The sequence below is a fragment of the Hemiscyllium ocellatum genome, chromosome 50 (assembly GCF_020745735.1).
Source record: "Hemiscyllium ocellatum isolate sHemOce1 chromosome 50, sHemOce1.pat.X.cur, whole genome shotgun sequence".
NCBI lineage: Eukaryota > Metazoa > Chordata > Chondrichthyes > Orectolobiformes > Hemiscylliidae > Hemiscyllium > Hemiscyllium ocellatum.
The window spans coordinates 5342883-5370399 of record NC_083450.1 but is presented as its reverse complement, the minus strand read 5'-3'; the positions used below and the strand labels follow the sequence as shown (position 1 = coordinate 5370399).

The following is a 27517-nucleotide window of genomic DNA, read 5'->3' as shown; positions in this document are numbered from 1 at the left end:
GTGTGCAAATCCCAGAGTTGCTCTGACCCAGACGGCGGGGAACAGAAGCAGGAGTAGGCCATTTGGCCCCTCGGCAATGCTGCACCACTCACTGGTGTAAAAATCCACCGGGTCCTGCGAGTGTATTCTGTCACAGGCTGACAAGTTTTCCCTTCTACCTCCTGTCTCTCCCTCTCCCGTTCTCTGTCTGTCTGTCTCTCCCTCTCCCGTTCTCTGTCTGTCTGTCTCTCTCTCTGTCTGTCTCTCCCTCTCCTGTTCTGTCTGTCTGTCCGTCCCTGTCCCTCCCCCTCTCTCTCCCTCTCCTCCTCTCTCCCTCCCCCTCTCTCCCCGTCCCTTGCAGTTGGTGAAATTAGCCAAACGGCTGAAGAAAGAGAAGGTGAACGTGGATATTGTGAACTTTGGTGAGGAGGTGAGTGGTGACGGTGGAGAGGGGGGTTGGTGTGTGAGGAGCCGAGCTGTGGTTAGACCTGACCGATTGGCGTCGGTGGGGGGAGGGCTTGGGGCCCTTCATGTCGCGCTGCTGCCGGGTCCCTGAATGAGGCCAGCGGGATCAGCTTGGGAGGAAGCAGCAGCAGTCTCCTGGGCCTCACTGGGCGGTCACCACCAGGAGCTGCAGGGTAGGGGGTGGGCAGTGTGCTGCTGGAAAAGCGCAGCCCGTCGTGCAGCATCCGAGGAGCAGGAGAGTCGTCCTTTCGGGCATAAGCCCATCGTCGGGAGTGGGATGCCACGCTCCTGTCCCCACTGGCTGGGAGAATGTTACGGACGCCCACTCCCTAACTGTGTCACCCCCTCCAGACCCCTACACCCCCTCCCTATCTCTGTCACCCCCTCCAGCCCCCTACACCCCCTCCCTATCTCTGTCACCCCCTCCAGCCCCTACACCCCCTGTGTGGGGCGGGGAGGGTGCTTGTGTGGGTTTTGGGATGGGGCAGGGGATTATTTTGCCGCTCGGGCCCCTGTCCCTGTCTCCCCCCCGCCCCCCCCCCCCGCCGCTCGGGGCCCTGTCTCCCCCTCCCCCCGCTCGGGCCTGTTGTGTCTCTAAGCCGCCATCTTGCTGCTCCCTTCAGGAAGCCAACACGGAGAAGCTGACTGCCTTCATCAACACTCTCAATGGGAAGGACGGAACAGGCTCCCACCTGGTGACGGTGCCCCCCGGGCCCAGCCTGGCAGATGCCCTCATCAGCTCGCCCATCCTGGCCGGGGAGGGCGGCACCATGCTGGGTCTTGGAGCCAGCGACTTCGAGTTTGGAGTGGACCCCAGTGCAGACCCTGAGCTGGCCCTGGTGAGACACAGGGAGCGGGCGCTGTGGAAGGGTCAGTGCTGAGGGAGCGGGCGCTGTGGAAGGGTCAGTGCTGAGGGAGCGGGCGCTGTGGAAGGGTCAGTGCTGAGGGAGCGGGCGCTGTGGAAGGGTCAGTGCTGAGGGAGCGGGCGCTGTGGGAGGGTCAGTGCTGAGGGAGCGGGCGCTGTGGGAGGGTCAGTGCTGAGGGAGCAGGCGCTGTGGGAGGGTCAGTGCTGAGGGAGCGGGCACCATGGGCGGGTCAGTGCTGAGGGAGCAGGCGCTGTGGGAGGGTCAGTGCTGAGGGAGCAGGCGCTGTGGGAGGGTCAGTGCTGAGGGAGCGGGCACCATGGGCGGGTCAGTGCTGAGGGAGTGGGCGCTGTGGGAGGGTCAGTGCTGAGGGAGCGGGCACCATGGGCGGGTCAGTGCTGAGGGAGCAGGCGCTGTGGGAGGGTCTGCTCCGAGGGGGAGACCACTCTGTGGGAGTGGGCGCCATGGGAGGGGCAGCGCCGTGGGAGCGGGCAAGTGGGAGAGTCTGCTCCAAGGGAGCGGGCGCCAAGGGAGGGGCAGCACCGAGGGAGCGGGTGAGTGTGATGTTACCCGGCTCAGTTTTGCTGACAGTGGGATATTTGCCGTTCCCTGTTTGACTGACTGACTGGAATTCTCCGCAGGCTCTCCGTGTGTCGATGGAGGAGCAGCGACAGCGTCAGGAAGAGGAGGCGAGGCGCGCTGCCGCTGCATCCGCTGTGGAAGCTGGAATTGTGACCCCGATGAATGAAGGTGGTGATATGAGCCCATACCCTGCCCTCCGCTCGGATTCCTGTCAGTGCCCTCTCAGTCCGTCTTCCCAGTTGGCCAGAAACAGCCATGTGTCTGTGTGCTATTGAACCACAGGAGGCAGCACCCCTGTTGCTCCTTCCCAAACTAGCCAACCACGGAGATGGTTCCCATCGGAAACCCGCCTGTGAAAGCTGCTGACTGAGCTGATTGCACTGTGGCTGGATCCCTCCTGAACTCCCAGTGTTCCTCTTTAATTGTCGGGATGGAATGGTTCCGGTCTGGTTCAGCCGCTGCGCTGGCTGGGATTCAGGTTCCTGTTTCTGTCTGGGAGACGGGTGTTCAGCCTGTGTCCTGGTGATTGAGGGGGGCTCCAGCCGTCAAGCCCAAAGATCCCCGGGCCCTGAAAATCGATCAGTATGCGCAGGTCCGGTCTCTCTCCGTCTCCCCCTCTCCATCTCTCTCTTCCCCCTCCCTTTCCATGTCTCTCTCTCTCCCCCTCCCCCTCCCTTTCCGTCTCTCTCTCTCTCTCTCTCTCTTTCTTTCTGTCTTTCTTCCTTTCTTTCTTCCTTTCTTTCTTCCTTTCTTTCTTCCTTTCTGTCTTTCTTTCTGTCTTTCTTTCTGTCTTTCTTTCTTTCTCTCTCTCTCTCTCTCTCTCTCTCTCTCCATCTATCCCCTCTGCAGCTCACTCTCCCCTCCCACACCAGCCCCCACTTTACTTGCTTGGCTCTCTCCCTGTGTCCCTGTTGTTTCCTTTCTCCTTCTATCCACCTTCTTTGTCCCTCTCTGTCCACCTCTGTTACCCCCACCACCAACCTTCGAGCACTTGCTCATCTTCCTTCGCCGACTTCCCAATCCCCTGCTTTAGCTTTGTGTTTGACCGCTGTGCTTTCCTCCCCTCCCCCTCTCACCGTGGCCCCCTCTACCCTCCAACCTCTCCCTGTCCCTCTCTCTTTTGCTTTACCCATCTCTGGGCTTTCGTGCGTTTGAGAGTTGTGGATGCTGAGGGGACACTGTCTGCTGTTTTGTTTTTGCTGTCAGACCCAGACGATGCAATGCTGAAGATGTCCATGACCCAGCAGGAGACCGCAGGGACCGGGCTGCCTGATTTCAGCAGCATGTCGGAAGAGGAGCAGATCGCCTATGCCATGCAGATGTCCCTCCAGGCGGCAGGTACTGCCTGCAGAGGCGCTGTGCGGAAAGCTGGCATCAGGACTGGCAATGTCACCGGCTGCTCCTGGTCAGTCAACCTCACTTTGTTCTGTCCTTCTCGTTTTAGAGTTTGGGAGTTCCGAGGGTCTGTCCACCATGGAAGCTGGCACAGCCATGGATACGTCTGAGGCTTCAGCCAAGGTAGGCCTGTACTCCCCAGCCTGCTGCTAGACTCACCAGAGGCTGTCTCTCGCTCTCGCTCTCGCTGCCTCTCTCTCTCTCTCTCGCTGCCCCTCTCTCTCTCTCTCGCTGCCCCTCTCTCTCTCTCTCTCGCTGCCCCTCTCTCTCTCTCTCTCGCTGCCCCTCTCTCTCTCTCTCTCGCTGCCCCTCTCTCTCTCTCGCTGCCCCTCTCTCTCTCTCGCTGCCCCTCTCTCTCTCTCTCTCGCTGCCCCTCTCTCTCTCTCTCTCTCTCGCTGCCCCTCTCTCTCTCTCGCTGCCCCTCTCTCTCTCTCTCTCTCGCTGCCCCCTCTCTCTCTCTCTCTCTCTCGCTGCCCCTCTCTCTCTCTCTCTCTCTCGCTGCCTCTCTCTCTCTCTCTCTCTCTCGCTGCCTCTCTCTCTCTCTCTCTCGCTGCCTCTCTCTCTCTCTCTCTCTCTCGCTGCCTCTCTCTCTCTCTCTCTCTCTCGCTGCCTCTCTCTCTCTCTCTCTCTCTCGCTGCCTCTCTCTCTCTCTCTCGCTGCCCCTCTCTCTCTCTCGCTGCCCCTCTCTCTCTCTCTCTCTCTCGCTGCCCCCCTCTCTCTCTCTCTCTCGCTGCCTCTCTCTCTCTCTCTCGCTGCCTCTCTCTCTCTCTCTCGCTGCCTCTCTCTCTCTCGCTGCCTCTCTCTCTCTCGCTGCCTCTCTCTCTCTCGCTGCCTCTCTCTCTCTCGCTGCCTCTCTCTCTCTCGCTGCCTCTCTCTCTCTCGCTGCCTCTCTCTCTCTCGCTGCCTCTCTCTCTCTCGCTGCCTCTCTCTCTCTCGCTGCCTCTCTCTCTCTCGCTGCCTCTCTCTCTCTCGCTGCCTCTCTCTCTCTCGCTGCCTCTCTCTCTCTCGCTGCCTCTCTCTCTCTCGCTGCCTCTCTCTCTCTCGCTGCCTCTCTCTCTCTCGCTGCCTCTCTCTCTCTCGCTGCCTCTCTCTCTCTCGCTGCCTCTCTCTCTCTCGCTGCCTCTCTCTCTCTCGCTGCCTCTCTCTCTCTCGCTGCCTCTCTCTCTCTCGCTGCCTCTCTCTCTCTCGCTGCCTCTCTCTCTCTCGCTGCCTCTCTCTCTCTCGCTGCCTCTCTCTCTCTCGCTGCCTCTCTCTCTCTCGCTGCCTCTCTCTCTCTCGCTGCCTCTCTCTCTCTCGCTGCCTCTCTCTCTCTCGCTGCCTCTCTCTCTCTCGCTGCCTCTCTCTCTCTCGCTGCCTCTCTCTCTCTCGCTGCCTCTCTCTCTCTCGCTGCCTCTCTCTCTCTCTCTCGCTGCCTCTCTCTCTCTCTCTCGCTGCCTCTCTCTCTCTCGCTGCCTCTCTCTCTCTCGCTGCCTCTCTCTCTCTCGCTGCCTCTCTCTCTCTCGCTGCCTCTCTCTCTCTCGCTGCCTCTCTCTCTCTCGCTGCCTCTCTCTCTCTCGCTGCCTCTCTCTCTCTCGCTGCCTCTCTCTCTCTCGCTGCCTCTCTCTCTCTCGCTGCCTCTCTCTCTCTCGCTGCCTCTCTCTCTCTCGCTGCCTCTCTCTCTCTCGCTGCCTCTCTCTCTCTCGCTGCCTCTCTCTCTCTCGCTGCCTCTCTCTCTCTCGCTGCCTCTCTCTCTCTCGCTGCCTCTCTCTCTCTCGCTGCCTCTCTCTCTCTCGCTGCCTCTCTCTCTCTCGCTGCCTCTCTCTCTCTCGCTGCCTCTCTCTCTCTCTCTCGCTGCCTCTCTCTCTCTCTCTCGCTGCCTCTCTCTCGCTGCCTCTCTCTCTCTCTCTCTCGCTGCCTCTCTCTCTCGCTGCCTCTCTCTCTCGCTGCCTCTCTCTCTCGCTGCCTCTCTCTCTCTCTCTCTCGCTGCCTCTCTCTCTCGCTGCCTCTCTCTCTCTCTCTCTCTCTCTCTCTCTCTCGCTGCCTCTCTCTCTCTCTCTCTCTCTCGCTGCCTCTCTCTCTCTCTCTCTCGCTGCCTCTCTCTCTCTCTCTCTCTCTCTCGCTGCCTCTCTCTTTCTCTCGCTGCCTCTCTCTCTCTCTCTCTCTCTCGCCTCCTCTCTCTCTCTCTCTCTCTCTCTCTCTCTCGCTGCCTCTCTCTCTCTCTCTCTCTCGCTGCCTCTCTCTCTCTCTCTCTCTCTCGCTGCCTCTCTCTCTCTCTCTCTCTCTCGCTGCCTCTCTCTCTCGCTGCCTCTCTCTCTCTCTCTCTCTCGCTGCCTCTCTCTCTCTCTCTCTCTCGCTGCCTCTCTCTCTCTCTCTCTCTCGCTGCCCCTCTCTCTCTCTCTCTCTCGCTGCCCCTCTCTCTCTCTCTCTCGCTGCCCCTCTCTCTCTCTCTCTCGCTGCCCCCCTCTCTCTCTCTCTCTCGCTGCCCCCTCTCTCTCTCTCTCTCGCTGCCCCTCTCTCTCTCTCTCTCTCGCTGCCCCTCTCTCTCTCTCTCTCTCTCGCTGCCCCTCTCTCTCTCTCTCTCTCTCGCTGCCCCTCTCTCTCTCTCGCTGCCCCTCTCTCTCTCTCTCTCGCTGCCCCTCTCTCTCTCTCTCTCGCTGCCCTCTCTCTCTCTCTCTCTCTCTCGCTGCCCCTCTCTCTCTCTCTCTCTCGCGCTGCCCCTCTCTCTCTCTCTCTCTCTCGCTGCCCCTCTCTCTCTCTCTCTCTCTCGCTGCCCCTCTCTCTCTCTCGCTGCCTCTCTCTCTCGCTGCCTCTCTCTCTCGCTGCCTCTCTCTCTCTCTGCCTCTCTCTCTCTCTGCCTCTCTCTCTCTCTCTCGCTGCCTCTCTCTCTCTCTCTCGCTGCCTCTCTCTCTCTCGCTGCCTCTCTCTCTCGCTGCCTCTCTCTCTCTCTCTCGCTGCCTCTCTCTCTCTCTCGCTGCCTCTCTCTCTCTCTCTCGCTGCCTCTCTCTCTCTCTCTCTCTCTCTCTCGCTGCCTCTCTCTCTCTCTCTCTCTCTCTCGCTGCCTCTCTCTCTCTCTCTCTCTCTCGCTGCCTCTCTCTCTCTCTCTCGCTGCTCTCTCTCTCTCTCGCTGCCTCTCTCTCTCGCTGCCTCTCTCTCTCTCTCTCGCTGCCTCTCTCTCTCTCTCTCGCTGCCTCTCTCTCTCTCTCTCGCTGCCTCTCTCTCTCTCTCTCGCTGCCTCTCTCTCTCTCTCTCTCGCTGCCCCTCTCTCTCTCTCTCTCTCTCTCGCTGCCTCTCTCTCTCTCTCGCTGCCTCTCTCTCTCTCTCGCTGCCTCTCTCTCCCTCTCTCTCTCTCTCTCGCTGCCTCTCTCTCCCTCTCTCTCTCTCTCTCGCTGCCTCTCTCTCTCTCTCGCTGCCTCTCTCTCTCTCTCTCGCTGCCTCTCTCTCTCTCTCTCTCTCGCTGCCTCTCTCTCTCTCTCTCTCTCTCTCGCTGCCTCTCTCTCTCTCTCGCTGCCTCTCTCTCTCTCTCTCTCGCTGCCTCTCTCTCTCTCTCGCTGCCTCTCTCTCTCTCTCTCTCTCTCTCTCTCTCTCTCGCTGCCTCTTTCTCTCTCTCTCTCTCTCTCTCTCTCTCTCGCTGCCTCTCTCTCTCTCTCTCTCTCTCTCGCTGCCTCTCTCTCTCTCTCTCGCTGCCTCTCTCTCTCTCTCGCTGCCTCTCTCTCTCTCTCGCTGCCTCTCTCTCTCTCTCTCTCGCTGCCTCTCTCTCTCTCTCTCTCGCTGCCTCTCTCTCTCTCTCTCTCTCTCTCTCTCTCGCTGCCTCTCTCTCTCTCTCTCTCTCTCTCTCTCGCTGCCTCTCTCTCTCTCTCTCGCTGCCTCTCTCTCTCTCTCTCGCTGCCTCTCTCTCTCGCTGCCTCTCTCTCTCTCTCTCTCTCGCTGCCTCTCTCTCTCTCTCTCTCTCGCTGCCTCTCTCTCTCTCTCTCTCTCGCTGCCTCTCTCTCTCTCTGTCTCTCGCTGCCTCTCTCTCGCTGCCTCTCTCTCTCTCTCTCTCGCTGCCTCTCTCTCTCTCACACCCCCTAATCTCAGCGATGGGTTTTACCACATTTGTTTCATCCTGTCTTCCTTTTTCTCTTCTCCTGTATATTAGTCTCTTCGTTACCTTTCACTCAGTCTTGTGTTCTTTGCCTCGCTTTCATTCTCTCCCTCGCACGCGCTCTCGTGTTTGCTCTCTCCCCCCCCCGGCATCCTTCTCGTCTCTCCCATATTCTTTTCCTCACTTTGTTATTCACTCCTCCTCTCTTTGCATTTGTTTCTCTCCCGCTCCCTCTCCGTCCGTCTCTCTCTCAAATCCCTCCCCTCTCTGTTTCTGTTCTCGATTCTATCTCACAAGCATGCACTCCCTTGTCACGATCACCCCATTCCCCCCAATATTTATTGTCACACTCTGGTGTTTTTCTTATGGACCAGACGTCTTCAAAATATAGTAACAAAGTCGCCCAGACCGTCTCTACTTACTTTGTAGGGAGATGTGAGGTGCTGTGTTCCAGGCACGATTGAATTGGTCAAACTCTTTGACGTTACGCAGGAATCAATTTGTTTCAGAACTATTGTTAAAATACAAGAAACTAAAGAAGAACTTAAAATACCTTACTCTATTGGGAAAATTTAACCAAATAATAGATACAGCGACTATTACTAATTAACTGTTCCAATATAGTAACATCCCATCAACACACAATTTGGCAGGAAGGTAAATTCAAACGGAGATTCTAACATGCATTTCTCCAATCCAGGAGGAAAGAACATCGAGAGAATTCTGGGAGCGAGCGTAGCTGTTGGTTGCCTTCCAACCCCAGCAACTGCTGAAAGCTAAAACTATAAGCCCTTGATCTGTCAGAGCTAGACCACACCCATTCAGGCTGCTTATATTGTTCCAACTTTTGTTTTAAAAAGGCCCCAAGCCTCACAAGTTGTTTATTTTGTCACCATCTGCTCGGCACCCGTCCCCCTCAATCTCGATCTTAAAAGACACCAGGACAAGGTGTGGACTGGTTGGGCCAAAGGGCCTGTTTCCACACTGTAGGGAATCTAATCTAATCTAATAAATAGTTAAAGGAGGAGGGAGTGAGGTCTGCAGATGCTGGAGATTGGAGTCTAGAGCGTGGGGGCTGGAAAAGCACAGCAGTTCAGGCAGCAGCCGAGGGGCAGGAGAATCGACGTTTCGGGCATAAGCCCATCCTCAGGAATGAGGCTTGTGTGCCGGGGGGGGGAGCTGAGAGATAAATGGGAGGTGTGGGGGGAAAAGGTAGCTGGGAATGCGATAGGTTTCTCTTAACGGCGCCTGTTACAGCCACACATTGTCCAGTGTCTCTGGGCTGTGAGGCTGACAGCTAAAGGGTTACCAGGCTGAAGGCAGCTTCCCCAGTGCCCGGTCTCTGGGTGGGATCATCCTGCTGTAATTCCAGCCGCAGAAGCGTCGCGTGTGCATCTGTCAAAGTTTCAGAGTTGCTGTCTTTCTCTTTCTCTTCCCGCTCCTCCTCCCCATTCCCTCCCTCCCTCCCCCACTCCCATTCTCCTCCCTCCTTTCTCTTCTCTTTCCCTCCCCCTCCCCCTCCCCCCCCGGCGATTACCGTACCAACAGGAGGAAGACAACTACGATGTAATGGAAGACCCAGAGTTCCTGCAGAGCGTGCTGGAGAACCTACCCGGGGTCGACCCCAACAACGAGGCCATTCGCAACGCCATGGGCTCCCTCCAGTCGCAGACCTCCAAGGAGACCAAGAAGGACAACGAGGAGGAGAGGAAGTAGAGTGGGGGGGGTGAGGGGCCGCGAGAATTCTGACCCTACGGCGATCTGCATGTTGCTGCTGCAGACAGACTGACTCGAACATAGCGGCTAGCATCACCCTCTTTACTGATGGCTATTGGCTGCCAACAGGAAAATGTCGCGCGTGTGAAAAGTCTCCCTTTATTCCCTGCCCTGGGTGTGATCGCACGGTGAGAGGTTTTGGCTTTGGAAACGGGATGTTAATAAAATAACACAAAGACCTCAGTCGTACGTCTGCTTCAGTTTGAGTCTGTCACCGGGAGAAAGGGAGATGCTGGACAGTTGGAGCCGAGTGTGGCGCTGGAAAAGCACAGCGTCCGAGGGACAGGGGGCTCGAGGTTTCGGGCATAGGCTCTGCGTCAGGAGTGAGTGGGTGGCCCGAGGGGGGGAATGAGAGATAAATGGAAGGTGGGGGTGGGGCTGGGGGAAGGTAGCTGACAGTGGGAGATGGAGATGGAGGTCAAGGTTAGAGTGGTGCTGGAAAAGCACAGCCGGTCAGGGAGCAGGGGAGTGTCGGAGGCTGAGGGGTGACCTTGTAGAGGTTTACAAAATTATGAGGGGCATGGATAGGGTAAATAGGCAAAGTCTTTTCCCTGGGGTGGGGGAGTCCAGAACTAGAGGGGCATAGGTTTAGGGGGAGAGGGGAAAGATTTAAAAAGAGAGCTAAAGGGGCAACGTTTTCACACAGAGGGTGGTACGGGTATGGAATGAGCTGCCAGAGGAAGTGGTGGAGGTTGGTACAATTGCAACATTTAAGAGGCATTTGGATGGGTATATGAATAGGAAGGGTTTGGAGGGATATGGGCCGGGTGCTGGCAGACGGGACTAGATTGGGTTGGGATATCTGGGTCAGCATGGACAGAGGCAACTATGGCAGGAGCGTGAGAGTGTGGTGCTGGAAAAGCACAGCGGGTCAGGGAGCAGGAGAATCGCCGTTTCGGGCTAAAGCTCTTCATCGGGAATGAGGCCTGATGGGAAGAGCTGGCAGCCAACTGAGTAACCGCGTGTAAGTGATGCCAACCACGGTAGCTGCAATAACACCGGATCCATCAGCAGACAGAACTTCAGGGTCTCTTACGACGTCCCGGTCTGTGCGCGCGAGGCTGTGAAGAGAAAGCTGGGTTAAATTGGGGAATGAATAATCGCCGTCAATGGCGTAAGGACAGAATGAAGCCGCCGATAAATATTTGCAACTGCTGATCTCGGCGAAGCCACCAGGGGGAGGTGTGACCCCCCCCTTCTCAAGCCAGGGAGCGATTGCAGATTGAGACAGGTGGCAATGCTTCAGCTGAACAAGGGAAGAGGAAGGAGACTTCTGCACTTCCACAAGTCCCGGAAGCAGCAGTCTGTCACTGCTTGAGTCAGCAGCTTGTGACTTTGTGCTAAAAACAGTGACTGCAGATGCTGGAAGAGCACAGCAGTTCAGGCAGCGTCCGAGGAGCGGCGAAATCGACGTTTAGGGCAACAGCCCTTCATCAGGAATAAAGGCAGTGAGCCGGAAGCGTGGACTTTGTGTCCCATTCCGGAGATAGAGGCTCACGGTTCGCGTGCAATGCTGAAGGAGAGTCACAGTCATAGAGATGTACAGCACGGAAACAGACCCTTCGGTCCAACCCGTCCATGCTGACCCAGATATCCCAACCCAATCTAGTCCCACCTGCCAGCACCCAGCCCATATCCCTCCAAACCCTTCCTATTCATATACCCATCCAAATGCCTCTTAAATGCAATTGTACCAGCCTCCACCACTTCCTCTGGCAACTCATTCCATACCTGTGTGTAGAAAAAGTTGCCCTTTAGGTCTCTTTTATCTTTCCCCTCTCACCTTAAACCTATGCCCCTCTAGTTCTGGACTCTCCCACCCCAGGGAAAAGACTTTGCCTATTTATCCTATCCATGCCCCTCTTAATTCTGTAAACCTCTATAAGGTCACCCGTCAGCCTCCGATGCTCCAGGGAAAACAGCCCCAGCCTGTTCAGCCTCTCCCTGTGATGCAGTGTCGAGGGAGTGCAGCGTTGTCAGAGGGACGGTGCCAAGGGAGCACTGCAGTAGCGGAGTGTTAACACTGAGGGCACTGTCGGGTCAGTGCCAATGGAGCGCAGCCACAGTCGAAGGGTTGGCACTGAGGGCTTGCAGCACAGTAGGAGGGTCAGTGCCAAGGGAATGTACTGCTCTCAAAGGGTCTGTGCCAAGGGAGCACTGCAGTGTCAGAGGTTTGGTACCAAGGGAGTGCAGCACAGTTGGTGGGTCTGTGCCAAAGGAGCAGTGCAGTGTCAGAGGTTTGGTAGCAAGGGAGTGCAGCACAGTCGGAGGGTCAGTCGGTGCCGAGGGAGTGAGGTACTGTTGGCGGGTTGGTGCCGAGTGAGCACAGAACTGTCGGAGGGTCGACACTGAGGGAGCTCTGCACCGTCGGAGGGCCGGCACCAAAGGAGAGCGGCCACAGTCAAAGGGTTGGCGCCGAGGGAATGCAGTGCTCTCGGGCATTTGTTTGTTGCTGTGTTAAACCTTGACCTATTGAGCCCTAGTGTGAATGCAAGAATGATCCAACAACCCCAAGTGAGCAGAGGGGCAAGATCTCCCCCCGTTTAGTGGACGCAATGTCCCATACTTTAAAAAGAAAGCGTCATCTGTGGCATTCTCTCGTTGCTGTTTGTGGGACCACTCCTTGCACAATACATTTTCTACTTATGAACGTGACCAATACAATACCAATACCAAAGTACATCTTTTCACCATCATCCAGTTGCGGGGGCGACGAAGCTGTGAAAGGTGGGATATAAACTGAACGCTTTGGGGATGGATGCAATTGAGGTTGCTGTCTCTGGAGCAGGCCTGCATTTTTCACCCATCCCTCAATGCCTTGGACAACGTGGCGGTGAGCTGCTGTCTCGTACTGCTGAAGATGGTGCATCCACCGTGCTGTTCGGGACAGAAGGCCAGGATTTTAACCCTGGCTTATCGGGAAGAGGGCGGGTGTTATGGACCCGGTCAAACTCCCTCAAAACATTTCAAGTAAGTAGCCCAGACCCTAACTTTGCTGGGTTTTGAAGCAGGTGTAAAGTAGACGTTCCAGGAGCGATGCAGCCGACCCAACCACTTAGTTTTAAACAAAACAGAATTTATTTGCAAGATTACCGAATGAGACACAAAAGAGGACAGAATATGGAACAACCGAAACTTAAAAGTGTCCTCTAGTAGATCTCCCCAGTCATTTTGGAACCTGTCTTTCAGACCTCCTGAAAAAACTCCCTTGTTAATGGGGCAGCATCACTACATCTTTCCCCTCGCCCCTTATAAAAAAACATCAATATGCAAAGATGTTTCATTTTAAAACCCCTTAAACTGTTAGTACACTATAACTTTCTCTACAAACTTCAATTGGGTTAGGATCAGTGTATATGATTGTCTCAGATACATTACTGGTAACCGAAATCCAGAAATGTTGATAACATAAACACCAAGCTCAAAGTCTCCTCAACTAGGGTGGCACAGTAGTTAGCGCTGCTGCCTCACAGCGCCAGTGTCCCAGGTTCGATTCCAGCCTCCGACAGACTATCTGTGTGGAGTTTGCACGTTCTCCCCGTGTCTGTGTGGGTTTCCTCCCACAGTCCAAAGGTGTGTGGGTCAGGTGAATTGGCCGTGCTAAATTGCCTGTAGTGTTAGGTGCATTCGTTAGAGGGGAATGGGTCTGGGTGGGTTACTCTTCGGAGGGTCGGTGTGGATTGGTTGGGTCGAAAGGCCTGTTTCCATACTCTGGGGAATCTAATCAAACTGTCGAGGATTTCTGCTGATGAGTGTTCAGTTTGGAGAAATATCTGATAGGTCCTTCCATTTTCTCATCATCTTCCTGTAAGGGCTCAGTACCCACATCACTCGCATTGATGGCCACTTTGAATGGCTTTCTGTAATTAGGTGTGGCTAACATTGGGGCATTAAAACTCCTTGCCTTTCTTTAGTAGTTCAGAGAGTGGAGCAGCCACATTGTTAAAATATGGTACGAATTTTCAATAGAATCCACTGAATCCAACTGCTTTTCTGTCGATGGTATGGGAAACTTTAGTTTTTGCATTCCATGGGGCCATTTATCATTGTCCGGGAAGATGACATGGGCTTTGGCAAATTCCCTTTTACTGAGGTTGATCACCAAGCCCACCTTATCCAAGTCGATCGAACAATTGGGTAAGTGTTGCAAATGTTCCACACATGGCTTAAAAAAAAATCACCAGGTCATCAATATAAACTACACAGTTGGGTAATCTGGAAATGACCTTATGGGTTAGTCTCTGAAATGTGTCTGGTGCATTTTTCATACTAACCTGCATGACTTTAAAACCGAGACGGTCCATTCGACGTTACGAAAGCTGAAATTGTCTTCGCTCTTTCGGACAGAGGTACGTGTCAGTACCCTCTGAGCAAGTCCAACTTAGAAATATGTTGTTTGTCTCAGCACAGTCTTCCAATCGCAGATTCAGTGATGTATTAGACTTTGTAACTGCATCGACTTTGCGATAGTCCACACATAACCGTTAGGTACCATCTGGTTTTGGCACCATGACTATGGTGGGCAGCACGGTGGCACAGTGGTTAGCACTGCTGCCTCACAGCGCCAGAGACCCGGGTTCAATTCCCGACTCAGGCGACTGTCTGTGTGGAGTTTGCACATTCTCCCCGTGTCTGCGTGGGTTTCCTCCGGGTGCTCCGGTTTCCTCCCACAGTCCAAAGATGTGCGGGTCAGGTGAATTGGCCATGCTAAATTGCCTGTAGTGTTAGGTAAGGGGTAAATGTAGGGGTATTGGCGGGTCGGCGTGGACTTGTTGGGCCGAAGGGCCTGTTTCCACACTGTAAGTAATCTAATCCAATCAGTCAGTGTAACCACTTTGATTATGTCAGGTTGGAGCATGCGTTCTATCTCCTTTTGAACTTCAGAGAGTTCTACTGCTTATTCGGAACACCTCCAGTATCTACATCATGCATAATTAGGTCCGTCCTTCCCGGCTTATTCCCACATAAATCCCGGTGCGATAGCATTAACTCTTCCAGGTCATTTTGATTTTCCTCTGGATGGTAACATAATAATTTATTCCAATTTTTGACAACTTCCTCATCGTCCGATTCAATTTTAGGAATGTCCAATTCAGAATCCTCTGAACACGATTCTTCTGTCTGTGTTGTAACCAATAACACAGTCTCCTTCTCTGTCAAAATACCTTTGGAGCATATTCACATGACACACTGTGAGATTTCTTTCTGTTGGAGTCCTTAGTAAATAGTTCACCTCGTTCCATTTCCTTTTGACTTGATAAGATCCATTAAACCTTGCCTTTAAAGGTTCATCTATCACTGGAATTAACACTAACACCTTATCCCCGATAGCAAAATTGCAAGTTTTTGATTCCTTGTCTGCTGTTTTATTGTGTGTTGCAATCCTTTTAAATGCTGTCTAGCCAACTCCCCCGCTCTATTTAATCATTCCCGAAAATTTGATACATAGTCCAGATATGTTGTCTCTGAATTCTAATTTACCAATTTCTCCTTAATCAGCTTTAGCGGTCTCTTCCTTTATGCCCAGAAACCTATCCAAATGGACTGAATTTGGTTGATCGTTTGGTGAATTTCTGATCACAAAAAGTACGAAAACAGAATTCCCTTATCCTAATCAGTAAGCCCTCAACATGGTCTTTAATGTCTGGTGCTATTTTTCTAGCGGTCCCTGGATGGTACGCAGTAGATTTGAATTGTTCTATTCCTAAGCTGTCCATAACTTCCTTGAATAATGTTGATGTAAAGTTTGACCCTTGATCTGATTGTATTTCTGTGGTATCTAGTGAAAAGTTTGAGTGACTCCTCCACGATCCGTTTAGCTGCGATATTGCAAAATGGGATTGCCTCTGGAACTCTCGTCGACACATCCATTATCATTAACAATTACTGATCCCCACTTTTTGTTGTCGGTAGGGGTCCTTCACAATCAATTGTAAAGGCTTCCTCAAATGCAGGAGATGGTATTAAAGGTGCAGGTTTTATTACTGCCTGTGGTTTTCCCAATGGTGTGTCAGGCCAAATTCAACTACATCCATGTGCAGTCCAGTAAAAATGTTTTTGTATTTTAGCTCGAATTTTTCTCGCCCCTTACCGCTCACACCACCTCTGTTCTGTAACCCACTAGCAACACGCCTTGATGAATCTCTGCCCATTTCTCATCTCCCTGACTATTGTGATGATCTCCAGTTCCTCACTGAGACATCATTTCTAAGATAGTAGCATTCAGGGATACACTCTGAGTCTTTCTCCATGTATGCCTTTTGATACAATTGGCTTAGCTTGTTTTTATCTTTCTGCTGTAATTCATTTAATTTCTCTGAATTAAAGATGTCTGTGTTGTCATCGATCTGCTCCTGGCTTGTCTCAACCATCTAGTCAAACAGGGTCTCTGCAAATTTCACTTCAACCTTCCTATCTCTACTCTTTGATCTCTCCTGTTTCAACTAGTGATTTTGTGACCTCGTTACCACACCGCTAGGTAAAATTGCAGGATGTGTGTCCTACAAAGGTTCAGTTGCCTGGGTTTCCACTGGCTTTTCAACTACAGTAGGCAGCACTCCTACTGGTAGCTTATATCGTTAGCAAGGACAAACTGTATTCCTGGAGCTGAGAGTTTAGTTCAGAACTCCTACCACTTCTCCACTCTTCACTGGACACTCTAACCTCACTTTGCATAATTGAATGCTTCTTGTCTCACTGTGAGTTTCTGGCGATAGTCCTTCAGAGGTACATATCTCCTCAGCTTTTAGGATTGGGAGGATCCTGTATCTCTGAATATCGTAATATCGTACCTGCTGTTCCTGGCCTATGCGAGTAAACTTAACCATCACAGGTACATGGTTTAAGAAGATCTGGCACTTCCTCCTCACCCAACCTGCGACCAGGCCGTACATTCTGATGCAGCTTTCCAGCCTCCACTCTGCTGTCTGTTACCATTCCAACAAAATTCACTGGCTTATCCTGTTTTCCTACATCCGGCTTCCCAATGCTTTTCCTAACCCACTAACACCACGATTTCACGTGGCCTACTTAATTGCAGTGAAAACACTAGAGCTTCTCTGACCCCCTCATGGATTTCCTTTTTACCCTGTGGTAAGTTATGACCTTCATCGAGATCTACCTGTCCCTTTCCACGTGAGGATTTCTCTTTTCCCCCAATTTCTATCCCTCACGGACTTTGATTTATGAGCCAACCCATAATGATCAGCCATTCCTGCTGCTAACCTTGCCATTTTAGCTCTCAGCTCTTCCCCACGAGTGCTCACTACCTCAGGAAGCGAATCTTCAAACTCCTCCAAAATAATCGTCTCGCTTAGAGCGTCACAGGTTAGCTCTATCTTTAAAGCCTTTACCCACCTATCAAAACGACTTTGATCCTTTCAAACTTAATGTAGGTTTGATCAGGGTCCCACCCTGAGATTCCTGAACCACTGTCTATAGGCTTCTGGCATCAGCTCATATACAATGGCTTTCCTCATCTCCCATCCTCCCCAGACACCCCCTCCCCTGATAGGGAGGCGAACACCTCACTCGCCCGAGCTACAAGTTTTGTTTGGATCAACAAAACCCTCATGGTCACTGCATTTGTTTAGCCACCTTTCTTCAAATAAGATGAAAAAGACTTCCACATTCTTCTCATCAAATGTCAGCGATGCTTGAGTATATTTAAACAGATCCTCACCAGACCTTTGGTTACCATCATCCCCCAGTCTCTTCCTCACTCAGCTCACCTTTAGCTTTCATCTGCATCATTTTAAGATAACTTTCCTGTCTAAGTGCCAATTTCTGAAGTTCAAACTCTCTCCCTCTCTGTCTCTCTCCCTCTCTGTCTCTCTCTCTGTCTCTCTTTCTCTCTCTGTCTGCCTCTCTTTGTTGTGGTTCTGCTCGCCGAGCTGGAAGTTTTTGCTGCAAACGTTTCGTTCCCTGGCTAGGGAACATCATCAGTGCTGTTGGAGCCTCGTGTGAAGTGCTGCTTTGATGTTTCTTCCGGTATTTATATTGGTTTGTTCTTGCCGCTTCCGGGTGTCAGTTTCAGCTGCAGTGATTTGTATGTGGGGTCCAGGTCAATGTGTCTGTTGATGGATGTTCTTGCCGCTTCCGGGTGTCAGTTTCAGCTGTAGTGGTTTGTATATGGGGTCCAGGTCAATGTGTCAGTTGATGGAGTTTGGGGATGAATGCCATGCTTCTAGGAATTCTCTGGCTGTTCTCTGTCTGGCTTGTCCTATGATAGTGGTGTTTTCCCAGTCAAATTCATGGATGCGGATTGTTAGCTGTCTTCCTGTTTGTCCTATATAGTGTTTTGTGCAGTCCTTGCATGGTATTTTGTAAACTACGTTAGTTTGGCTCCAACGGAGAATTCACCACAAGGGTACACAGGAAACCAACACACACAGACCAAGTCCTAAACTATGAAAGTAACCACCCCAACACACACAAACGAAGCTGCATCAGGACACTATTCAAAAGAGCCACAACACACTGCAGTACACCAGAACTGCGAAAAGAGGAAGAGGAACACCTATACAAGGTATTCACCAAAAACGGATACCCGCGCAACTTTATCACCAGATGCCTAAGAGATAGACCACGGAACGAGGACATGCCACAACCAAAAGGACTAGCCACTCTACCATACGTCAGGAGCGTCTCAGAACTGACAGCCAGACTACTGCGACCCTTAGGACTCATAACAGCACACAAGCCAACATCCACGCTCAGACAACAACTCACTAGAACAAAGGACCCAATACCCAGCATGAGCCAAACTAACGTAGTTTACAAAATACCATGCAAGGACTGCACAAAACACTATATAGGACAAACAGGAAGACAGCTAACAATCCGCATCCATGAACATCAGCTAGCCACAAAACGACACGACCAGCTATCTCTAGTAGCCATACACTCAGACAACCAGCAACATGAATTTGACTGGGAAAACACTACTATCACAGGACAAGCCAGACAGAGAACAGCCAGAGAATTCCTAGAAGCATGGCATTCATCCCCAAACTCCATCAACAGACACATCGACCTGGACCCCACATACAAATCACTACAGCTGAAACTGACACCCGGAAGCGGCAAGAACAAACCAATATAAATACTGGAAGAAACATCAAAGCAGCGCTTCACACGAGGCTCCAACAGCACTGATGATGTTCCCTAGCCAGGGAACGAAATGTTTGCAGCAAAAACTTCCAGCTCGGCGAGCAGAACCACAACAACGGATACCCGAGCTACAAATCTTCAATCAGATTTTAAACTGCCTCTCTTTCTCTGTCTCTCTCTCTCTCTCCCTCTCTCTCTCTCTCTCCCCCCCTCCTCCCTCTCTCTCTCTCTCTTTTTCTATCTCTATCTCTCCCTCCCTCCCTCTCTCCCACTCTGTCTCTCTCTCCCTTTCTGTCTCTCTTTCTCCCTCTCTGTCTCTCTTTTTCTGTCTCCCTCTCTCTCTCTCTTTTTCTGTCTCTCTCTCTCTCTCTCTCTCTGTCTCTCTTTCCTCTGCCTTTAATGGTAATTCAAACTGCTTGGTTCCTGATGCCCTTTCCTTGTCCTTTTTGCCTCTAACCCCAGCTGTTTCATTTTCAGTTGAATATGAGCCAGCTCCAAAGATTCTGATGGCGTTTCCAGCAAATTGAAATGTTGAGCTATCGCTGTGATTATCCCTCCTTTCATTTGGAAGGAGGTTGCTCCAACCCTGGGATGGCAAGGTGGCTCAGTGGTCAGCATTGCTGCCTCACAACACCAAGGTCCCAGGTTCAATTCCATCCTCAGGCAACTGTGTGGAGTTTGCACATTCTCCCCGTGTCTGTGTGGGTTTCCTCCCATAGTCCAAAGGTGTGCAGGTGAGGGTGGATTGACCATGCTAGTGTTAGGTGCATTAGCCAGAGGAAAATGGGTCTGGGTGGGTTACTCTTTGGACAGTCTTGTTGGGCTGAAGGGCCTATTTTCACACTAGAGGGAATCTCATCTAATCTCACTAGAAAACCCCAGCTTGTCTGGTAATTCCAGCAGCTTGGCCTTAATCGTAACTTCCAAAATCACTTCTTCCACCCCCAGAAAACTCTCAGTGACTGAAAGGACCATCGCTATCCCAAGCACCATTTAAACCAACTGAATTCAACACCTGGAACAAAGACACTAACGCTTATCGCTCACAGTCTTCGAGTCCAGCAACCCGAATCAGAACTACAGCACAAATCCCGCGATCTATTGTGAACCAGGCCAGACCCGCTCCAAACATTTCAAGGAAGTAGCCCAGACCCTAACTTTGCTAGTTGTTTTATGCAGGTGTAAAGTGGATATTTCGGGAGCGATGCAGCTGACCCGACCAATTTGTTTTAAACGAAACAGATTTTATTTGCAAGATTACCAAATGAAACATAAACACGGCACGGTGGCTTAGTGGTTAGCACTGCTGCCTCACAGCACCAGGGTCCCAGGTTCGATTCCAGCCTCGGCCAACTGTCTGTGTAGAGTTTGCACATTCTCCCCGTGTCTGCGTGGGTTTCCTCCGGGTGCTCCGGTTTCCTCCCACAGTCTAAAGATGTGCAGGTTAAGGTGAATTGCCCATAGTGTTCGGTGCATTAGTCAGAGGGAAATGGGTCTGGGTGGGTTACTCTTCGGAGGGTCGGTGTGGACTTGTTGGGCTGAAGGGCCTGTCTCCACACTTGTAGGGAATCTAATCTAATCAAAAGAGAATAGCATAACCAAACCTATTGGAAAACCCAGCAGATTATTCCCAACTTAATGATGCTGTTCCAAATACTTGCAACAATTCCCATAAACACCCTTTTGGCAAAAGGAAAGATAATATCAAACACGGGGTCTTACAGGAGAGATAGCAGAGAGACTCCGCATGGAACACCCTCTTCCACGTCACTGATCCTTCGACCAGCAGTCTCAAACAAACCTGACTACTTGCTTCAAACAGACTGTTAAAACCAGACCAGGACAAGATGATACAAAGCTGGGTGGCAGGGTGAAATGTGAGGAGGATGTTAGGAGATTACAGGGTAACTTTGGACAGGCTAGGTGAGTGGACAGATGCATGGCAGATGCAGTTTAATGTGGATAAGTGTATGGTTATCCACCTTGGTGGCAAGACAGGAAGGCAGATTACTACCTAAATGGAGTCAAGTTAGGTAAAGGGGCAGTACAAAGAGATCTGGGTGTTCTTGTACACCAGTCAATGAAAGCAAGCAGGCAGGTACAGCAGGCAGTGAAGAAAACTAATGGCCTTCATAACAAGAGGAATTGATTATAAGAGTGAAGAGGTCCTTCTGTAGCTGTACAAGGCCGTGGTGAGACCACTCCTGGGGTATTGTGTGCAGTTTTGGTCTCCAAATGTGAGGAAGGACAGTCTGGATATTGAGGGAGTGCAGCGTAGGTTCATGAGGTCAATTCCCGGAATGGCGGGATTATTATATGTTGAAAGTTTGGAGCGACTGGGCTTGTGTACACTTGAGTCTAGATCAGAGTGGTGCTGGAAAAGCACAGCAGGTCAGGCAGCATCTGAGGAGCAGGAGAACCGGCGTTTCGGGCAAAAGCCCTCTGTCGAAACGTTGATTTTCCTGCTCCTCGGATGCTGCCTGACCTGCTATGCCTTTCCAGCACCACTCTAATCTAGACTCTGGTTTCCAGCATCTGCAGTCCTTATTTTTAGCTTGTATAAACTTGAGTTTAGATGGATGAGAGGGGATCTGATTGAGACGTATAAGAGTATTGAAGGCAGGAAGCAGGTTCCCGATGATGGGTGAGTCCCGAACCAGAGGGCACCGCTTAAAAATAAGGGGTAGGCCATTTAGAACAGAGTTGAGGAGAAACTCCTTCACCCAGAGAGTGGTGGGTGTATGGAATGCTCTGCCTCAGAGGGCTGTGGAGGCCCAGTCTCTGGATACTTTCAACAAAGAGATGGATAGAGATAGTGGAATCAAGGATTATGGGGATAAGGCAGGAACAGGAGACTGATTGTGGATGATCAGCCATGATCATAATGAATGGTGGTGCTGGTTCGAAGGGCCGAATGGCCTACTCCTGCACCTACTGTCTATTGCTTCAGAGAAGTTGGGATTGGGAGTTGGGAGCAGAGAAAGACAGGAGGAGATTGAATTGCCACTTTCAAAATCATTAGATTTCGACAGATTGAATAACTGGCCGAAGGTCAGGATGGATGGAGATGTCGAAATGATGTCACGAGTTGTGATCTGAAGATTAGATTACATTACAGTATGGAAACAGGCCCTTCGGCCCGACAAGTCCACACCGACCCGCCGAAGCGCAACCCACCCATTCCCCTACATTTACCCCTTTACCTAACACTAGGGGACAATTTAGCATGGCCAATCCCCCCTAACCTGCACATCTTTGGACTGTGGGAGGAAACCGGAGCACCCGGAGGAAACCCAGGCAGACACGGGGAGAATGTGCAATCTCCACACAGTCAGCCGCCTGAGTCGGGAATTGAACCCGGGTGGTCTCTGGCGCTGTGAGGTAGCAGTGCTAACCACTGTGCCACCGTGCCGCCCACAAGTGCACTGTATTGAAAGGGTGTGACAGCAGACTCAGCAGGAACTTTCAAAATGGAAGCTGGGTATTTTCTTGAGAGGGAATGATTTGTTTTGCCCGAGGCAGCTTTCACAAGGAGTTCTCCAATGACTGCCATTCTCCCCCTCCTCTCTCTCCACAGTGCTGGAATTTTATGCCCCGTTAAGTATATATTAGTGAGAGTTTTCTAAGTGCAAATTGGCTGCTGTGATTCCTGTTTTACAGCATCGCAAACATTAGCTGTAAAGTACTTTGGGATATGTCGTCAAGTGCCATTTTGTTAGGGTGGCTCAGCGGTTAGCACCACTGCCTCACGTGATCAGGGACCAGGGTTCGATTCCACCCTCGGGCGTTCTACCTCCAGGGGTTGGGTGGCTAGACTTTGCAGTGGAGGAGAGCAGATGCACTAGAGGGCATCATCGACCACGTGGGAGGAGAAATTGCGATCTTTGAAGAAGGAGGCCATCTGGGATGTTCTGTGCTGGTATTGGTCCTCCTGGGAGCAGATGAGGTGGATGGGGTGGAACTGAGAGTAAGGGTTAACATTTTTTACAGGTGGGAGGAGGTGTAGTCCAGGTAGATGTGGCCTCCCCCCACCAACCTGGCCTCCCCTCCCGGCACCTTCCCCTTCCACTGCAAGAAGAGTAAACCCTGCGCCCACACCTTCCCCCTCACCTCCACCCCAAAGGATCCTTCCACATCTGACAGAGATTTTCCTGCACTTGCGCACACCTCATCTACCGTGTCCGTTGCTCTCGATGTGGTCTCCTCTACACTGGGGAGACAGGGGCGCCAACTTGCGGGATGTTTCAGAGAACACCTCTGGGACATACGTGCCAACCAATCCCACTGCCCCGTGGCCGAACACTTTAACCAGCCCCTCTCACTCCGCCAAGGACATGCAAGTCCTGGGCCTCCTTCACCACCAAACTCTAGCCACCCAACACCTGGAGGAAGAATGCCTCATCTTCCGCCTCGGGACACTCCAACCACACGGGATCAAGTGGATTTCACCAGTTTCCCCATTTCCCTTCTCCCCCCCCCCACCTTATCCCAGATCCAATACACCAACTGGGCGCCGCCATCTTGAACTGACCTACCCATCCATTTTCCTTCCCACCTATCCACTCCACCCTCCTCTCCGACCTATCACCATCACCCTTCACGCCCAACCACCTATCGCGTTCCCAGCCACCTTCCCCTTAGCCCCACCCCCTCCCACGTATCTCTCACCCCCTTGGGCCACCTCCTCATCCCTGATGAAAGGCTTATGCCCGAAACGTCGATATTCTCCTGCTCCTCGGATGCTGCCTGACCTGCCGCGCTTTTCCAGCACCATACTCTCCGACTCTGATCTCCAGCATCTGCAATTCCTCAGTCTCCTCCTCGATCCTCAGAAAGGAGTGTGGCTTCTTCGGTGAAGGAGAGAGAGAACGGGAAACACAACGAGAGTGGAAAACAGGAATTTCTGGAAAAGTTCAGCAGGGCTGACAGTATCTGTGCACAGAGGAAGCTGAGTTAACGTTTCAGGTTCAGTTAACGTTTCAGGTTTCAGTTTTAAGCCCATTTTTGCTGAAAACTGCAGACAGTTACGAGGAGCGTATATTTTCCCCTCCATAAGTAATAATTGCTCAACCTGAGGCAAGGTTTTAAGGTAAGAAGCAAAGGGTTTGAGAAAAACCATTTTCACCAAAAACTGACATGTCCTTTGCAAACCTGAAACCATCAAGGCAATTAAGAAGTGTTCAAATGCCATAGCACACATGAGGCCAAGTGCTAGAAAATGGGATAGGACAGATTTTTAAAAAACCGAAACGACTGCGGATGCTGGAGATCTGAAACGAAAATAGAAATCGCTGGAAAAACTCAGCAGGTCTGGTAGCCGTCGTGAAAGAGAAAGCAGAGCTCAGGTTTCAGGTCCATTTCTGAAAAACCCCAAACACTTTTGAAATATTGGGTGCAATTCTGGTCTCCCTCCTATCGGAAGGATGTTGTGAAACTTGAAAGGGTTCAGAAACGATTTACAAGGATGTTGCCAGAGTTGGAGGATTTGAGCTACAGGGAGAGGCTGAACAGGCTGGGGCTGTTTTCCCTGAAGTGTTGGAGGCTGAGGGGTGACCTTATATAGGTTTATAAAGCCACGAGGGACATGGGTAGGGTACATAGACAAGGTCTTTTCCCTGGAGTGTCAGAGGCCGAGAGGTGACCTTATAGAGGTTTATAAAATCATGAGGGACATGGGTAGGGTAAATAGACAAGGTCTTTTCCCTGGGGTGGTGGAGTCCAAATGGTATAGGTTTACAGTGAGAGGGGAAAGATTTAAAAGGTACCTGATGGGCAGCTTTTTCACTCAGAGGGTGGTGCGTGTATGGAATGAGCTACCAGAGGAAGTGGTGGAGGCTGGTACAATTACAGTATTTAAAAGGCATCTGGATGGGGACTTGAATAGGAAGGGTTTGGAGGGATATAGGTCAAATGCTGGCAAATGGGACCAGATTAATTTAGGATATCTGGTCATAGAGTCATAGAGATGTACAGCACGGAAACAGACCCTTCGGTCCAACCTGTCCATGCCAACCAGATATCCCAAACCAATCTCATCCCACCTGCCAGCACCCGGCCCATATCCCTCCAAACCCTTCCTATTCATATACCCATCCAAATGCCTCTTAAATGTTGCAATTGTACCAGCCTCCACCACTTCCTCTGGCAGCTCATTCCATACCTGTACCACCCTCTGTGTGAAAAAGTTGCCCCTTAGGTCTCTTTTATATCTTTCCCCTCTCACCCTAAACCTATGCCCTCTACTTCTGGACTCCCCCACCCCAGGTAAAAGACTTTCAGCATGGACGAGTTGGACCGAAGGGTCTGTTTCTGTGCTGTACATCTCTCTGACTCTAAATGAGATGAGATTAATTCACTAATATCATTTATTGTATCCGTTGCTCCCGATGCGGTCTCCTCTATTTTGGGGAGACTGGGCGCCTCCTAGCAGAGCGCTTTAGGGAACATCTCCGGGACACCCGCACCAATCAACCACACCGCCCCGTGGCCCAACATTTCAACTCCCCCTCCCACTCTGCTGAGGATATGGAGGTCCTGGGCCTCCTTCACTGCCGCTCCCTCACCACCCGACGCCTGGAGGAAGAACACCTCATCTTCCGCCTCGGAACACTTCAACCCCAGGGCATCAATGTGGACTTCAACAGTTTCCTCATTTCCCCTTCCCCCACCTCACTGAGTTCCAAACTTCCAGCTCAGCGCTGTCCCCATGACTTGTCTGGACTTGTCCTACCTGCCTGTCTCCTTTTCCACCTATCCACTCCACCCTCTCCTCCCTGACCTATCACCTCCATCCCCTCCCCCACTCACCCATTGTACACCATGCTACTTTCTCCCCACCCCCACCCTCCTCTAGCTTATCTCTCCACCCTTCAGGCTCACTGCCTTTATTCCTGATGAAGGGCTTTTGCCTGAGATGTCGATTTCGCTGCACCCTGGATGCTGCCTGAACTGCTGTGCTCTTCCAGCAACACTGATCCAGAATGAGATTAATTTAAGACAGATGTCAGAGTTAGGTTCTTTACTCAGAGTAGTAGGGGAGTGGAGCCCACTGCCTGCAACATTAGTAGACTCACCAACTTTAAGGGCATTTAAATGGTCATTGGATAAACAGATGGATGAAAATGGAACAGTGTCGGTTAGATGGGCTTCAGATTGGTTTCACAGGTCGGCGCAACATCGAGGGCCGAAGGGCCTGTACTGCGCTGAAATGGTCTATGTTCTATATCTGGTCAGCATGGATGAATTAGACCGAAGAGTCTGTTTCTGTGCTGTATATCTCTGTGACTCTGGATGGGACTAGGTTAATCCAGGATATCTGGTTGGCATGGACGAGTTGGACCGAAGGGTCTGTTTCTGTGCTGTACATCTCTCTGACTCTATGACTGAAGGGTCTGTTTCTGTGCTGTACATCTCTATGACTCTATGGGTGAAGGGTCTGTTCCTGTGCTGTACATCTCTATGACTCTATGGGTGAAGGGTCTGTTTCTGTGCTGTACATCTCTATGACTCTATGGGTGAAGGGTCTGTTTCTGTGCTGTACATCTCTATGACTCTGTACATGTCAATACTGCAATTAGACATTCCACCTCCCCTGAAAGGTTAGCTCTGCTTTCTCTCTCCACCAAAGCTGACAGACCTGCTGAGCTTTTCCAGCAGAAACACAGCGGACAGTCCTGTGGGGCTCAGCCACAACGCATTCATCCGTTGCAGCCCGCCCCAAATGCAGGGTGAATCTGTTTAAACTTCAGCAATTTAAGGTACACATTCTCAGTCCACTGTCCTCCTACAGGGAGAGGGGGCGTGTCCAGGCGGGCGCCTGCGCAGTGCGGCCGGAATGTATCAAACTCTGGCCAATGTATCAATCCGTGAGAGTGGGGGCCGCGTCGGAATTGACTGAACATGGAGCCCTACCTGAGGGACTGCAGAGGGGCTTTGGAGGTGAGTCTGGCCGGGCAATAGAGGGCCTCCCTGCCTCAGGAGGGTGCCCTTCAGCCGCTATCGCACGTTTTACCCCCCCCCTCCCATCCTGCTGCAAGAGGTCCCCACCCCTCCCCCCTTTTCTAGAGAGATAGGAAGATTACCAGAGCCCTGGGCAGTACACACACACACACACACACACACACAGAGACAGACAGAGGTAGGTGTTGGAGAAACTTTACTCCCTTCAGCAAAGGGGCAGTCAGTAAGTAGCTTTGAGGGAAGGGGGGGAAACGGGCCAGAGGTTTCAGGCAAGGAGGCAGAGAGGGTATTTGAGGAAGCCAGAACCCTCACTCAGGACGGTTTGCAGAGAGGTTACTTGAGGAAGGATTTCCTTTCACTCAGGAGGGTTCTGGTTGTATGTTGACCTCAGAGAGCTGTCATATTTGTTGTTTCCAGCGTTTGTTCCAGTGTTTCTAGAACTATGTGGGAAGTACCAAAGCAGTGCAAGTTTTGAGGCAAAGTGTGGTGGTACCTGATTACCAACACCGGTATATTCTTGGTCAGAAATGTGTTGGATTTGTCTGCTGGGCAGAGTCAAACCTGTCGTGTTTTGTTTCTTCATCTGTCACTGTACAGAACCAAGCTGCTTTACTGGCTCTGTGTTTATATAAAGATATTTTTTTTGTGAATAAAGTGTATTTTTCAAATTTAAAAGAGAAAGTTGATTACCAGCACAGACACTGGTCTGAAGTGTTCCCAGTGTTAAAGTGCATCTCCTTCACTCACCCCCTTGTCCCTGGGTGTGGTGTCCCCACTCTCACTGCCTGCAGTTTGCCTGCACTGTCTCCCCCGCCGCCCCCCCCAGATGACGTCAGCTCATCTCCCAATCCAAATATTTCTACAACTCCTGGCACCTCACCATCCTAACCCTGTTCCCAGGAACACTCAACATTCTCACGCACTTGCACACGCTCTCTCTCGTTCATCCCCTCCTACCCAGCATTGATTCCCTTAATTTGAAATGTTAATGCTTGCTTTCAAACACATCCCTATCTCTGTCACCCCCTCTCTGTTTCTGCCATCCTCTTCAGCCCCCTACACCCCCTCCCTATCTCTGTCGCCATCTCCAGCTCCTACACCCCCTCCCTATCTCTGTCACCTGTGTAGGGAGCCGGAGGGGGGTGACAGAGATAGGGAGGGGGTGTAGGGGGCAGACACGGGGAGAATGTGCAAATTCCACACAGTCGCCTGAGGCTGGAATCGAACCTGGTGCTGTGAGGCAGCAGTGCTAACCACAGCCACCGTGCTGCCCCTAAATATAGGTTGAATAGGACGAGTTGGACTGAAGCGTCTGTTTCTGTGCTGT

General features: G+C 51.8%; 2 protein-coding genes across 2 annotated transcripts in view; both read left to right on the top strand.

Moving 5' to 3' along the window:
* LOC132805531 (putative PIP5K1A and PSMD4-like protein) overlaps window positions 1-9303 on the top strand; it is a 78573-nt gene extending 69270 nt beyond the window's left edge. Inside the window, exons 22-27 of the mRNA XM_060820642.1 lie at window positions 341-409; window positions 1068-1283; window positions 1949-2057; window positions 3096-3227; window positions 3334-3407; window positions 8893-9303. Of these exons, the coding sequence (XP_060676625.1) occupies window positions 341-409; window positions 1068-1283; window positions 1949-2057; window positions 3096-3227; window positions 3334-3407; window positions 8893-9060 (768 nt within the window). The 3' untranslated portion in view covers window positions 9061-9303. The remainder of the gene's footprint in view (window positions 1-340; window positions 410-1067; window positions 1284-1948; window positions 2058-3095; window positions 3228-3333; window positions 3408-8892) is intronic.
* Window positions 9304-26073: 16770 nt separating this feature from the next.
* prune (prune exopolyphosphatase) overlaps window positions 26074-27517 on the top strand; it is a 29725-nt gene continuing 28281 nt past the window's right edge. Inside the window, exon 1 of the mRNA XM_060820670.1 lies at window positions 26074-26169. Coding sequence (XP_060676653.1) covers window positions 26131-26169 — 39 coding nt within the window. The 5' untranslated portion in view covers window positions 26074-26130. The remainder of the gene's footprint in view (window positions 26170-27517) is intronic.